Raw genomic sequence first — 14,976 nt, 5'->3', positions numbered from 1 at the left:
TGAAAACTGGTACAAGATATCAGAGTACAGAGGAAGGAACAATGACCATTTTCATAGTATCACAGGTTCATCTAGTAACGAACTTCTGAAGGGGTAGTCCAGTTACAATGGCCAAAACCTCTTAAATATATGTATCCCTCCACCCCATGTATATGCATGTACACAAACACATACAAAGTACACAGTGTGTCTTTGCCCACATGCACACAAATGTGGAGGAACAAACACGTGTGGAGCCAGAGGCTCCTGTCAGCTGGTTTCCTCACTCACAATTCACAGTAGTTTTCAAGGCAGGGTCTCTGGGTAGACCCAGTGCTTCATGACTCAGCTAGACTCTGTCCAGCAATCCCCAGAGCTCCTCTTGTCTCTCCTTCGACCTCGCCTGCCTTTAATGTGCAGGCGGTTGAACCGACATCTAATGCTTGGGGAGCAAGCACTGAGCCAGCAGGAATATATAAATTCTTTCAAGGCAGGAAAAGAAGCCAATCGTTTAACGATTTTTCTGGCAACACCAAATTGACACAGCACACCTCACTTAAACTACCAATTATAAAAGGCTTTGTAAAAGCTGGTGTGAGCAGGTTTGGTGGGTCCTGCCTGTAATCCCAGCCTTGGGAGGCAGAGGCAGGCAGGTCCCTGTGAGTTCTACACCAGACTGAATTCCATATTGAATCTAGTCTCATAACATACATAAATATATATATCAAGGAAAATTTTCCAATAGCAGCTTTGATTTTTTTTTTTTTTGGTGTTTTGTTTTGTTTTGGCTCAGCCAGTGTGTTAATTGGTTTTATTGTAAACTTAATAAAAAGTAGAGTCACCTGGGAAGAGGTAACCTCAGCTGAGGAATTTCCTAGATCAGATGATTAGCCTGTCTGTGGGGCGTTTTCTTGATTGCTAAATGATATAGAAGGGCTCAGCCCTCTGTGGGTGGCAGTATCCACAGGTAGGCAAGGGGGAGATCCCCTCAGGGTCTCTGCTTCAGGCTCCTGCTGTGAGGTCCTGCCCAAGTTGCTTTTAGTCATGGTGTTTTTATCATAGCAACAGGAAGCAAACTAGGACAGCCAATATTTTATATTGGCTCATATTTTTATCCTCATCTCACTGGTCCTCCTTAAGTTTTTGTCCTTTTTTGGTACTTCAGGTTGATCACCTTGGGGCCTTCTTAAATGTTCCGTGAGCACCGCTCTCAGAGGTTTCAGGCTTAACTTGACCTTCAGAATCCTGACGTCCAACTCACCAAGTGGACTTTGCCCAGCTTCTCCTGACCTCACACCTTAGCAGTGTGAGGCAAGAGTCCACCTCTAGTCTGGCTCTCCCTTTATTCCCTTAACAACCGGGGCAGTCATGCTTCTTTCAAATGGACAGCAAAAGTCTTTATAATCTATCACCCATTCGACCTCATAATCAATAAACTTGAAGTATAGAAAAACAGTACACTCCTGGTTTCTACTGAGTGTGACTTCAGGGTGCCACATTGTCCAGAACACTTTCCATGCACCTGAGATGCTTTGTTTACTTTGGCTGTCAGGGATGGGGGGAGGGGGGCGAGACACTGACCCACATTCCAAACACATTATGTGGTTACATGGAAGAGTGACACAGCCTGCAGGAGGTTAACCGAGGCTACCAATGAAAACAGAGCCAGCTTACGATTGAATCTGGGATCATTCCCTTGAAACAAATCCAGTGCTCTACCACATTTGAGAACTCACTGTAGTTCTATATGCTTAGGTTTCAAGGTTGATGTGTATTTCAGGGAGTAAGTCATTGTTCTGAAATCTGGAACCTATGCTAACCTTTTTCTCTCTGTTACCCCTTCTCACAGGAATCTCCACTGTGAAAGAGGAACAAGGCTTCAACTTCCTTGGCACTTCGGAAAGACAAACGTCTTTTATCTGAGCTTTCAAAACTTCACCTACACATGTTGCCATCAAAAAGAACACCCCGAGCTTGAATGTGAATGGCCCTCCCTTTATCAGGTCAAGCCTAGGGGAACACTGAGAAGGTGGCCCTACCTTGCACTGTTATCCAGACACAGGTACTCCCTTGGGTCAGAGGCACTGGAGTTGGTCGTTTTGACACCTTTGTCAACAAATAAACCAGCCTGAAATACACAACAATGGGCTACAATGAATATGGATCCTAAGGTACAACCGCATGCGTAGGGAGGCGCGAAAACACTTTTCAGCTTCTCATTTCACCTGGAACTGGAAATTGGGAGGGAACGAGGAGAGGGGAGCAAAGGTGCCATGAAAAGCAATAGTGTTCCTGGATATTTTTAGCTCATCCATCTGGTCATTCAACAACCATTTAGTGTGAGCTTAACATTTTACATGTTAATTAGCCAAAAATAAATAAATAAATAATACACACTCACACGCACACACAAACACATTCCCTGGCAAAATGGCACTGAGATGAAGGTTAGGAGAGGACTCCAGACCCATCTTCTACATGATGCCAAATCCTTAAGACAAGGAGGAACTGACTGAACAGAATGGCTGGGGGTGAACATGAAGCAGCTCTGAAGATGCCAGGGAAAAGTACTCACAGGAAGAGTCTATACAAACAACTCTAGAGAGAAGAGATGGCATGGAATATTCAAGAACAAGTCCTGGATGGACTGACAAGACCAAGGGTGGGAGGAGAGAAGGGAAAAGCCCACGTCGAGCGATGCAGATTTAATTCCTCAGATTTAATTCCCTTAGAACTAATGAGGTAAGTGCATGCTGTCCTGCGTATGACACCAAGAATTAATTAAGGATAGTTTTCATATAATGAATGTAACTTTTAAAAATGGTATGCTGAAGATGTGAAACAATAGGGATTGAAGAAAAGCATCAAAGGTAATAGTACACACAGGAAGCAGATACTCCAACTGAAAGTGGAGAAAAACGGCCAGAAGAGATGAATTGGGGAACACCGTCCGTCATTCAGGAGGAAATCGAAATGATTCGGGTCCCTCACAAGCTGAGAGGTAACAGTTCAGTGTAACTGATGAGCTATCGGGGGCCAAGAACTTCTCTTAGATTGTTTTGATGATGTCAAACACAGAATTAACTAGTTGTTTAATTCACTGAAATAGAAATAGAGAAATCAGGCAAGCATAAAGTGAAGAAATTCCATTTTGAATGTTTTTAATGTGCTCATGGAACACTGGAGTGTAACCCTGTAAGCAGCCATCTAGCTGTGGTGGCTAACCTGGGTTAAGGTTCAGGAAGCCTAGCACGCAAAGCTGCAGGGGATGGCCAAGGTTCGCACATGCGTGATGATGATCCCAACATGGCACACTTCTTTTTTATGACTCCAAAGGTTTGATTTCCTTCGGTTAGAAAATAGTCTGCATAATCATTCCCAAATCTAACAAATTAAAACCTAATTATGCCCTCAGATTTAATACTCTTACAATTAATGAGATAAGTGAGTGTTGTCACGGCACATGACACCAAGAATTAGAGATAGTTTCCACATCACAAATACAATTTTGAAAAATTAGGGTTTTTTTCCCTTTGAGATGCTACTTTCTAAATATTAGCCTTAGTCAATTTCCCATCTCACAGCAATAACAGCAGGTTTTTCTTGTCTCAGTTCAAGTAATTCAAAGTTTCTTGTAACACATAGATTCACATGTTGTATATGCTTGTGTGTGTGTGTGTGTGTGTGTGTGTGTGTGTGTGTGTGTGTTGGAGGGGGGAAGGTATGAATGCACAAGTCCAAAGGTCAGAGGTACAGAGTCTCTCTCTGAACCTGGAACTAGGCTGGTAGCCAGCAAGCACCAGCCACTCCTGACTCTGCCTGCACGAGCTCTAGTGTTATAGGGGCACAGAGCCTCAGCAGTATATAGAGCTTTATGCTGGGGTGCCTGGATCCTAACTCAGGTGCTGCTGTGTGCACAGCAAGCACCTTGCCTACTAAATCATCTCTGTAACTCCAACACACTGGCTTTTAAAGGATTCTCTGATAGTTAGCCATGGAAATGTTTACTGGACTCTGATTTGAGTTGGATCACAGAAAAGGATCTAACAGTCCATATACAATAAAGAGATTAAAGTGACCTGAGAACAGGAAATGAATCAAGGGTATTCATCACGATGGAAGGGAAGCGCACGACGACAAATGCCACAGAAACTGGAGTTTCTGAATGCCCTTTCTGTGACTTAAATTAAGTGCAGAGTTCTTAAATAGTATTTCACCATTGTAGTAAATGGCTGAAGGACACCCAGCCAGGACTGTGGAGAGGAGAAGGAAGTAAAGCAGGAAGAAAAGTCCAAAGTCCCAGATATGTGTCCTATTGTTGGGGTTTGCCTGAGAGTTATCTGTATTTTGATGCTAATTCCACTGCTCCAAGGACAGCGGCCTACTCATTTACTCAGGAATCACATGACTTCATCAGAAACTTCTCCCCATTGGATTTGTAAAGTACAGGTGAGGGGCAGGTACAGGATAGAAGGAGGCCTGTCATTGGAGGAGAAGGAAGGAAGGGTGGAGAGAAGTTTGAAGGAAGAGGCGGAGACTGGAAAGGAAAGGAAGAGAGGAGAGAAGGAGAGAAGCCGTGGCAGGACAATGTGGCAGGTGATGTTAAGATTCCACGGTGTACCTTTACAGGCTGTTACAAATGTTCTTAGGGGACGGATGGTACCGGGCTTTGTATGTTTATGTGGGCAATTATATCTTACCAATTGGGTCAAAGATTATTGTGTTGTGTGTTCTTTTATGTGACGATTTGACTATAGCAAAGTGTGTGGCGGCAGGAGACACTGGGCCGCCGAGGAGCTGGGAGTTTCTGCCAAGATGTCTAGCAGATATCTTGGGGTACTGAGGTGCTAGACCTAGAGGGATAAAAGACAACTATACTTTTTTTATTTTTATATTTTTACAACAACATCCTGTAACACACATGATCCTGGAAACTTGACATTGAAGACAGGAAGGAGAGAAAGAGGGACGGAGGGGGAAAAAGGAAGGAAGGCAGGTGGGCGGGCAAACAGCAAGGGCAAGAGAGAAGATGAGGACTGACCATCAAGCCTATGACAGAGTTAAACAGATCATACATGCAAGTGATGGTGAGACTGTACCAGACCTTTCCAGATGCTGGCTGAAGACTAGAAGAATCAGCCACCAGAACCCTGAGCCAGGTGACGATCTGCTCATTATAAATTGCTACTCTGTCACTGCACCCCAGAGAGGATGAAGGGATCACAGCAGGGAAATCCACCTGTGATCACTCGCACTTCAATTCAGAAGCCTACCTTAAAATTTGAATGAACCCTGTTGTTATAAAATATTCCCAGTGGCGTGAGTTCTGGCTTCTCCAGGAGCTGCATTCCACTGGATTCCCCAGTTGGTTCCTTGTGGAATAAATACCATATTCCAGCATCCTACAAATAAAAAGGCAAGGCCATTAAAAACACCATTTAAAAAAATTTTATGTACAAAAAATGGGTTCCGTTATGACATTTTTATACATACATACATACATACATACATACATACATACATACATACATATGCCTCACACACATTCATTCCATCTGATACCTCTGGCCTTCCTCTAAACTCCTCCTCTTCCCCCACAAACAGTTCCCCTCTGCTTGGATATCATATATACAGACACACATATACATACGTACAATCCAGATTCTTTAAATGAAAAAACTCTGTGGTATTTGTCTTCCCTGTTTCCCCTCCTTGTCCCACTTCCTTCCTCCCATAATAGACTCCCTCTTCCCAAGCCCTTAGAGTCCCCTCCTGTAATTTCATGTCATATATACATATATTTGTATTATATCCGGATTCTGAATATGAGAGAAAATATGCAACACTGACCTTCCACATATATAAAGCCTCAGTTTTTATGAAGTCACCATGTGAAACACCCTCATGAGCTACGATAAATGTTTTTCATTGTTTAAGGTTCAGAACTGAATGCACATAAGTTGTCCACATTATATAGCATCCCCAAGCCGGTTGTTTTTTCAAAGCAAATAAGATTTTGCTTGCAGGATGGGACAAAAGACATAGTTGGCAAATACCCAAACGTGGTTTTCCCATCATTATAAAGTCCAAAATGTTCTGCAGAGGAGTGTCCTGTTTGCCGTCTGCACGACCAGGACAGCACAGCCTTCAAGCAATGTGGTTTTTCATGTTTACCTCCAAACCTGATCAATAGATGAGTCATGTCTATTAAACAACTGTCTGCTGGCAGACAGAACTCACTGGCTTCTTTCAAACAACTCCAATGCCCTTCCTGTTCTCGGGCAAGTTTGTGCCAGAGGGAGGGGGGGTGTGGGGGACGCCACATGTATGAATCAGGGTGCTGTCTCTCAGTGTGGACCCTGTCTGTTCCACGGCAGGACTACTGGCCCTTACAGGAACAGAACAGTCTAGAAGTTTCTGATATAAAGTGAGCCATAAAAACAAAAATAAAAGTTCTTAACCCAGTCCCGGGTTGTAGTTTGTAACTGAATTAATGATTAGCTCAGGGTGAAGGAACATATTATGGAGCATTAACAAGGCATTTTTTAATTTAAACATACAGTGTAAAAGGATAAATTGGTACAAATTCAGCATGTCTTTTTTTTTTTTTTTTTTTTTTTTGAGCTGGGGACCGAACCCAGGGCCTTGTGCTTCCTAGGCAAGCACTCTACCACTGAGCTAAATCCCCAACCCTCAGCATGTCTTTATTTAGTGCCCACTGTTTACTCATGTGTAGTAAGACTATTGTAAAGTAGTTTGTAATGCGGGGGGTGGGGGGGAGATCATTAAAATAAAACACACATAGTTTCCTGTTAGCTGTTACTAAAGTCCTTTAGGGACACAGAGGAGACATGAAGTGTGGAAGCTGTACATGCCTACACACCCAAATAACTGTAATGTCAACATTTCTCCATGACCCAAGTTTACAAATGGGTCTTAATAAAATGAACTGTTCTGAAAAAAAAACATTGGCCACCTCAAAACCTTGGATGCAATTCAGACAGCAAAAGGAAACATAAAGGAACTGGAGAAAAGGTTTGAGATTGCACCCCTGCAAGCAGAGGGCAGAGCCAGCCTTCCCAAGATGCCAAGGGCTTGGGGGCGGAGGACGTACAGGACTGCAGCAGCTCCTTGCTGCTATGCTCAGTCATGTCTAAACAGGTAATAGCAACTTTACAAAAGGAAATGGCGAGGTGGGATGAAACCGCTTTGTCTACTCTGAGGGAACACCCTCCCAAATGCTGGCTCTACTGAAGCAGCTTTTCTAGAGAGAAAACTGTGAGAATGACCACTCGTGAGACACAGTCATTATTCTTGCTCAAGATCGGAGGACTTCTCACAGCTTTCCCCAGGCTTTTAAGGACTTTTTGGAACTGCTCTCCTCTGTGGTCCTAGGTTCTGGCAAAGCTAAGAGGAAGCAGTTCTGACAGCCTAACTTTCCAATATGAAATAGTGAAAAGAAACCCACACAAGCTCCTTAGATTCTCAATGGAGAACGAATGAATGAAAGTCTATATCATCCACTGTCCATGCCTGCCCAGTCAAACGACAATCTTCAAGTCAAATGACAATCTTCAAACGTTGAATCCTTCGTGTTTAAGGACAATTGCTGGTGTAGGTACAGCGGTTACACGGTGATGCCTGTGAGCTGGTTTGCTCGAGGCAGGTCACCTCTTTCTCAGAAATGATGCTCCTTATTAACATGCTGAATGACTGTAATGTGTACTCATGCTATGTACAGTAACTATTTAAGTTACTGCATGTTCACAGACTGGCACTGTAATTTTTCAGCACAGTTACAATCTAGATAATATCATAAAAAATTCATTTATATATATCAGCACTTTTGAACTACACTCAACAGTAAGGATAAATTACCCCATGTTTATCCATGGAGCTATTTCTACCATTTAAAAATGTTTTCTTAGAAATTGTTCTCCTGTGTGTTTTTGTGCCTATTTGTCTTAAACAAATCATAGCTGAGGTTTTAGGCTTCTTTATCAAGATGTCCCTAAATGTAACTAATTCTGCAAAAAGATGTGGTCCCTGGCCAGAATGACACAGTATTCTACACACTGACTCTTTCCCATAAAGACATGAAAAGGCTTTCCTTGATCATCACCTCCACAGATGGGAAGTGATGCAGTGCTTCTCCACCAAAGATGTAAACATGAGACGCCAAAGCGGTCACACATCACACCCTACCAGTCCATCCTGGGGAAGGCATCATCCTGGAGACCGCTCACCTCTGTTTCTTCGTTTGCTGTCTGTCTCTAATTTCATAGCTCCTACCTGGCAAGGATTTAGAAGAAGGGGAAGAACCATCCCAGTTACCTCCTGCTCTCAATGAGACAAGCAGTAGCAGAAAACGGTATCCTGCCTGGGTTTGAGAGCCTCCATGACATCATACCTGTATAAACCAGAGCTGTCACAAGCTCGAGGAGAACCAAGAAACTGTGACTTACCTGTGAGCCTGCAGCTGCGTTATTGATCAGATGGTTGTTGGGGTGGGCAATCCAGAAAGTTGAAACAGCCCTGCAAGACATTGTTGAGGGTGACTTAAAATATTCTTCACAAAACCCCTGTCCATTAGAATCTCCCCAGCAAGAGATTTCCAAACAGTTGAAGGCCTTGACACCACACAACAGCCTGTCCACTAAATACTCACATACAATCTGTGGTAGGCACGGGGATGTAGTTTCCAAACACTCCATCACGCATGACGGTGCACATGGAGCTGTTCCTGTCGGTGGGGAGGAGAGTGCCCGGCTTGGTAAGAAGCCCCAGGTTATGGAACAAAATGTTTCTCTGTTCAACACCATCTTCCAAAAAGAAGCAATGACCTAGGGTGTCGAATCCAATGGTGTCTTTGATCTGCAGAAATGTAGGTGCATAATGTCATTGGACACAAGGCTGCTTGGGGTTTCTGTGATAAGTGATCATAAGATAATTCAGGTGATTAAACAAAGACTAGGCTTCTTCAGACAGAAAAAGCAGTATCTTAGTAAAAGAAGGTTTAATAAAAAAACGGCATGAGGACAGTTATATAAAGTGGAAGAGTGGTGAGTATCAAGGAGATCAAGCATTCCAATGGAAACTGTCGCATGTCAGCACAATGGGAGGCTACTTACGAGCAAGCCACTGGTCCCGTGCACAGTGATGCACCTTGAAAAGCTGTGATGAATAGACAGGCCGTTCACAGACGTTGGCACTCGGTACCCTCCTTTAGAATCCACATCTCCACACAGGTGAAAATGCACAGGATAGCGTCCCAGATGCTGCTGGCCCATGTGCTTCAACTCCACATAAGACAGATGGACTGAAGTAAAATTCTTCTCTATCTACAAGACAAAAATGAATCCTTTTTAGGAGAGGAAAGAAGCCAGGAGTGTGCATACATATTATTTCAAAAGAAGGTATCTATGGAGAACATGTGGTATGACGTTTTGGGAGCTGGGGAGATGGATCCGTTGGTAAAATGTCTGCTATGCAAATATAAGAATCTAAATCCAATCCCCAGCCCTATGCAAAGAGATAAGGGAGGGAGGCAGAGGTCTGTGGTACTGAGGAGGCAGATACAGGCAGATTCATGGAGCCTGCTAACCAGCAGTCTAGCCTAACTGCTGAGTCCTAGGTCCCAGTCAGACAACTCCTGAGGGAGAACCCTCAGGATGACTTCTGGCCTCCACACATATGCAACACACACACACACACACACACACACACACACACGCACTACCTAATTCCACCACTCAGAAGTTCCAAGGCAACTTAAAAACTTCCAACTAGATTTCAAAGAAGACATTATTAAATCCTTTTACCCACCATGACATGTCCCCCAAAGGTGTCATAATCAAAGAACTGGCAGTGATTATCAGCGTAGCATGAGTCCTCCGTTTCTCCTTGGATCACAATGTTCCGGGTGAGAAGTCCAACCTCCGCTCTCATGTCTATCCCGTCTATGATCTCACCAACGTGCAGGTACTGGGGGATCTCTAGTGATGCGGATAAAGGAAGGACAATGTGACAATAAATAAAGGAAAATATGAAGCCATCCAAAAGGGTATTCTTCCTCATTGGGCAAGCTCTAGACATTTCCGAACGCCTCTAGCATCTTAAGGTGACAGCCTCCTAGAAGCAGGGATCTTAAGGACAGTCTCCTCCAATGGCCCACCCAAAGCCTGAAGCTCGGGCTGCTGCTCTCCTCCCCGGGCAGGTCAGAGAGCTTGCTCAGTCCTGTGTAGCATCCTTCGGTTGTCAGCACTAAAGACCTGGGGCCAGCCTAACTCTCCCCCTGCTTCTTCCCGTCATTCTGCAGCCACTTCATGGACGTAGAAGAACCAAATGGCAGAGGTCTTAGAAACAAGCGCGTTTGCAGCCCCAGTTGTGGCCAGTCACACTGGGCTTCTACTTCACACTGACTGATTGCACACTAATCAATGGAAATTCCATCTTTTCCTTCCCCTTACTGTCTCCTTGTTGTCATTGCTGTCGCTGCTGCTGCTGCTGCTGCTGCTGGTGTGTGTGTGTGTGTGTGTGTGTGTGTGTGTGTGTGTGTGTGTATCTACAGGGCGCGCACGCACGTACGTGTGTGTGTGTGTGCGCGCACGTGTATCTACAGGGTGTGTGTGTGTGTGTGCGTGTATCTACAGGGCCCGAGAGCGTGTGTGTGTGGTGTGTGTGTGTGTGTGTGTGTGTGGTGTGTGTGTGTGTGGTATGTGTGTGTGTGTGTGGTATGTGTGTGCGTGTGTGTGTGGTGTGTGTGTGTGGTGTGTGTGGTGTGTGTGGTGTGTGTGGTGTGTGTGTGTGGTGTGTGTGGTGTGTGTGTGTGTGTGTGGTGTGTGTGTGTGGTGTGTGTGTGTGTGTGTGGTATGTGTGTGCGTGTGTGTGTGGTGTGTGTGTGGTGTGTGTGGTGTGTGTGGTGTGTGTGTGTGTGTGTGTGTGTGTGTGTGTGTGGTGTGTTTATTTTTCAAGATAGGGTTTTCTCTGTGGAGTCCTGGATACACTGAAACTCACTCTGTAACCAGGCTGACCTCGAACTCACAGAGATCTGTCTGCCTCCGCCTCGCCAGGACAGGGATTAAAGGTGTGTGCCCCCACTGCCGGGAGACTGCTTACAGTCTTTTAAATATCTACCTTCCCTGGAAGTTTACAAGAAATTTAAAAGAAGTTTGTTTTCTCTCTCTCAAGCTTTTCTCTTAAACTCAGGAAGGAAAGAGGGACTTTCCACAGACGGCATGATGAATGGTGTGGTAGCACTGGAACTCGGGATTTTCCTTGCCTTTCTTTTCTCTTGGCATGTGCTCGGTATTATCAAAAGAAAGAAAACAAGAAAACTGAATGCTACTTAGAGCTAAAGTATATGCCAACTCTAAGCCAGGCATTCCACTTAACATTCTACCAAAGCCCTAGAACGTCAAGCTTCAAGGTTCTTTACTCAAGACCAGCAAGTGCTTTTGGACGAGTGTCTGTAGCTTTCAATTCTTGGCGGCAGCGTTTAAGTGTGCAGAAGCCAGAAAGCCATGTTAACGAAACCTACAGTGTGTGCCAAAGCCCCCAAGCAAAACACGTCCCACGTGGCTTTGGGCAGGGCCAGTGGAGCAGGGCAGGAGGAGAAATGAGTGCCTGGTACATGGTAGCCTCTCTTCGCCCTCACAGCTCCTAGTAAGAATCTCTTTGTGAACTGCTGCTCCCTTCCAACAGCTGGTAATTCACCATTACGGTGGGGCATCAAGTCTCATCGAACTATTGGCTCGGACTTTAAACATGACTAAATTAAGTATGACAAAGCCAAACAAGTAGGAACTCAAAAAACCACTTTCTTTACTTATGAAAGACTAATATTAAAAAATTAGTTGGTAGTTAGGCCAGCTTACTACTATCTGACAGTAAAAAGTTAGTAAAAACCTAGAATGGACTTTAGAACACCAGTTTGCCTAGTCCTCGTCTCTACCCGCTACGGCTCACAAGTGACACAACACTGCCTATAGGGGCAGCATTCCCTGCACCACCCTGGGATCTAGCTATCTGCACCCTCACCAGTAAGACCGCCAGCAGTGTCCATGCTGACTTAGGGGGTGAGGGAAGAAAAGACTACAGGAATCGGATGCCAAGAAAAGTGTGCTTCCCAGGATCAGTAAGGAGTCCTGTACCTTTAACTTTGACCTGAAAACGGCTGCACTCGGGGCAGGGCAGAAGCGTCAGCTCCTCTGCCTGGTACATGGAATAGTCGGTGCTCGCAACCACAATCCGGTCTCCGGCTCCCCAACTGCTGACATCGTCCAACAGGTGAAGCTTCACTCCATGCGCAATGTCCACCCGGAAACCCGAAAGGGAAATTCCTAAACAGACAGATGAGCAGGCATTAACACACGTGTTCTCTTAAATAAATTATAAACGCACGTTTACAATCCAAAGCTAAAGTAAACACTTTAGCACTTTTCTTCCTAATGCTAACCACGTGCGAGTCATTTGTCTCCAAATGACAAAAACAAGAAAATAGGGATTCTGACCCCTAAAGAAAGACAGCCTATATACTACTATGTATGATACAAATTGTTACATCAGTAAACTATTCTTCAAAATTCTGAAGATTCTCAATGCTGACATCATTTGCTTAGTTCGTCTCCGTCAAAGAACTGGAATATTGTGCCCCCATCCCCCCATATGTACCAGGAACAGGTCAGACTTTAACAGAAGTGGTCAGACCCAGAACAGCTTTGAAATAAATTTGTCCAGTGGTTTTACTTGGTGCAAGTCATCAGGAGTGACAGGACTTTAGTGTACAGACCACTTCTGTGCTAGGAATGAAAGTATACTGCAAAACATGCCTCATTTTTGTGCCTTTGTGCATGCTGAATTCACTTCCATTTTGAATTTGTAATTAATGGAAATCTATTTTTCAGAGTTCTGGAGACTGGGAGGTCCAAGGTTGAGGGACCAGCAAAGTCACTGTGTTGGACAAGCTGGCCGCCTTCCTTCTTCCCTCTCGGTTCTACACAGTGGAAGGGCAAACATCTTCTGTGTTCTTTACCTGGGATGTGTTTCCACTTTTGTTCACCAAATAAATGACTACGTAAGTGTTTATAAAATGTTGGGAGACTGCTGGGAGAAAGCAGGTCAGCACATGACAATGCCTGGGTTTGGTCCCCCAGCACCTCAATCTGAGGTCACAAGAAGTCTTTAAAGACGTCCACAACATCCTTGCTGGAAGTAAGTAACCTCCCCTCTGGGCCTGAGCAGAGGCCGGTAGGATTTAAATCTTCACCCTTGCAAGGGTTAAAAGTGAGGGCATCATCATCCTATTAAACACAAGTACACTACTTATTTAAAATAACACTAGTTAATACCCCCTGTGTACTCACTACTCTTTCCCTTCTTCACAGTGCAAGTTACTGGTGTCTGTTGAGTGGATAATTAACCATTTTGATACACTGTGACCTATAAGTACATGATTGAAATCTGTCTACCTTAGCTCCTGTGGACGATGATGTAATATAAATTATGGAAAGTTCTGACTACTGATAGGTGGTACAGTGGTCTGATTGAGAATGGCCCCATGTGCTCATATTTCCGAATACTTGGTTCCTATCCTAGTTGGTAGAACTGTTTGGGAAGGATTAGATGTGGCGAGGTATCACAGACTTTGAGGTTTAAAAGCCTATGCTATTTATTACCAGTAAGCTCTCTGCCTTGGGGTTGTATCAAGATGTGAGCTCTCAGCTCCTGTTCCAGCCTGCCTGCCTGCCCACTGTGATGGTCATGGCCTCTAACCCTCTGAAACAGTGAGCCCAGAGTAAATGCTTCGCTGTTTATAAGTTACCTGGGCCACAGCATTTTATCATAACAATAAAAAAGTGATGAAGGCAGGCGGTCTCTCCAAATATTGCCTATGAAAGATCATAATCAGGAAGAGAAGAACTGAATTGCTAATCCAGCTTCTCTCTAGCTCACACTTGTTTGTCTTTTGCATTCAAATCAATGTTGAAACACATACTGCTCCTACAATATCTGTGGCTAAGAAAAGAGTCAGGAACACAAGCTAATGTGAGGGAAATGGGAAGAGAAGAGAACTCCTTTATAAAAGCAGTACAAGTGGGAAGCCCTCCTCTTCAAAGATCCGTGTTGAATAAATATTCCTCCAGCATCAGCCTGATTCCCATGATGCCACTGACTCAACTGAACTGAAGAACACGTCACTTGGGTTGGGAGAGTAAAAAGACAACATTTGGACAAGGAACAGGAGGAATATGGATGATTCAGTCCTAGTCAATTCCTAGATAAAACCTAACCTGGCCGAGCCATAGCCTGTCGCTGGAGACTAGTTCGCTCTGCCTGCGTGTTTCCTGCACAGAATGTGTGTGCGCACACACATGCAAACACAAACACACACAGAAGTACTTAGTAAAGTTTCCACATCACCTCAGTGTGTTCCCCGGAGTCATATTGATGACCACAAATAACTCCAGCAATTATAACAGATTCTTCTTTATAAATATATTTTTGTTGTTTAGAGTGAAATTATAAATCACCCTCCAAAGAAATAAAAACAGGAAATTTAAGAACAAAGGTCATCAGAAATCCTAGGACAACAAATCATTACCACGAATTTGAGGTTTTATAAAATTAAATACTCCCTAAATGGAAGCAAGGGGGAAATATTCAATTTTTTTCACATTAAATTTCAATCCTTTTCTCCTAAGATATGATACTAAATAAATAAATTTTGATTTGAAAGGACATTTGAATTTATTTCTCTTAAAAAAAAAAGTCAGAAAGGACTTGGGAACACTTTAGTGTCTAATAATTTCTCAGGTTTTTTCTAGGTTTAGGTGAAATTCCTGCTTACTATGATAATCTCCTAGCACCCCTCACTCAAGTAAGAAAGGAAGTAAGTTTAGTCTCCTGCTTCCGACTGAGAATTTCCACCCCGTCTAGAAAGCAGGAAGCCCATGGCAGAAGGCAGGCGTTCCCCTCTTCGAGAAGCGAGCAGCCAGT

General features: G+C 44.0%; 1 protein-coding gene across 6 annotated transcripts in view; it reads right to left on the bottom strand.

Moving 5' to 3' along the window:
* Nucleotides 1–14,976, bottom strand: part of Cemip2 (cell migration inducing hyaluronidase 2) — a 77,193-nt gene that overhangs the window by 35,897 nt on the left and 26,320 nt on the right. For all 6 annotated transcript variants that reach the window (XR_015627696.1, XM_087564137.1, NM_001438044.1 and 3 more), the window contains 7 exon segments: nt 12,132–12,320; nt 9,805–9,974; nt 9,111–9,320; nt 8,648–8,853; nt 8,445–8,514; nt 5,253–5,381; nt 2,019–2,107 (listed from right to left, as the gene is read on the bottom strand). Coding sequence is in view for 5 of the 6 variants with exons in the window: in XM_087564137.1 (XP_087420263.1) it covers nt 2,019–2,107; nt 5,253–5,381; nt 8,445–8,514; nt 8,648–8,853; nt 9,111–9,320; nt 9,805–9,974; nt 12,132–12,320 (1,063 nt within the window). In the remaining variant the exon portion in view is untranslated.

This window comes from Rattus norvegicus, chromosome 1 (genome assembly GCF_021556685.1).
Source record: "Rattus norvegicus strain SHRSP/BbbUtx chromosome 1, alternate assembly SHRSP_T2T, whole genome shotgun sequence".
Lineage (NCBI taxonomy): Eukaryota > Metazoa > Chordata > Mammalia > Rodentia > Muridae > Rattus > Rattus norvegicus.
Note: the sequence above shows the minus strand (reverse complement) of the source record. Positions and strands in the feature narration are given on the sequence as shown.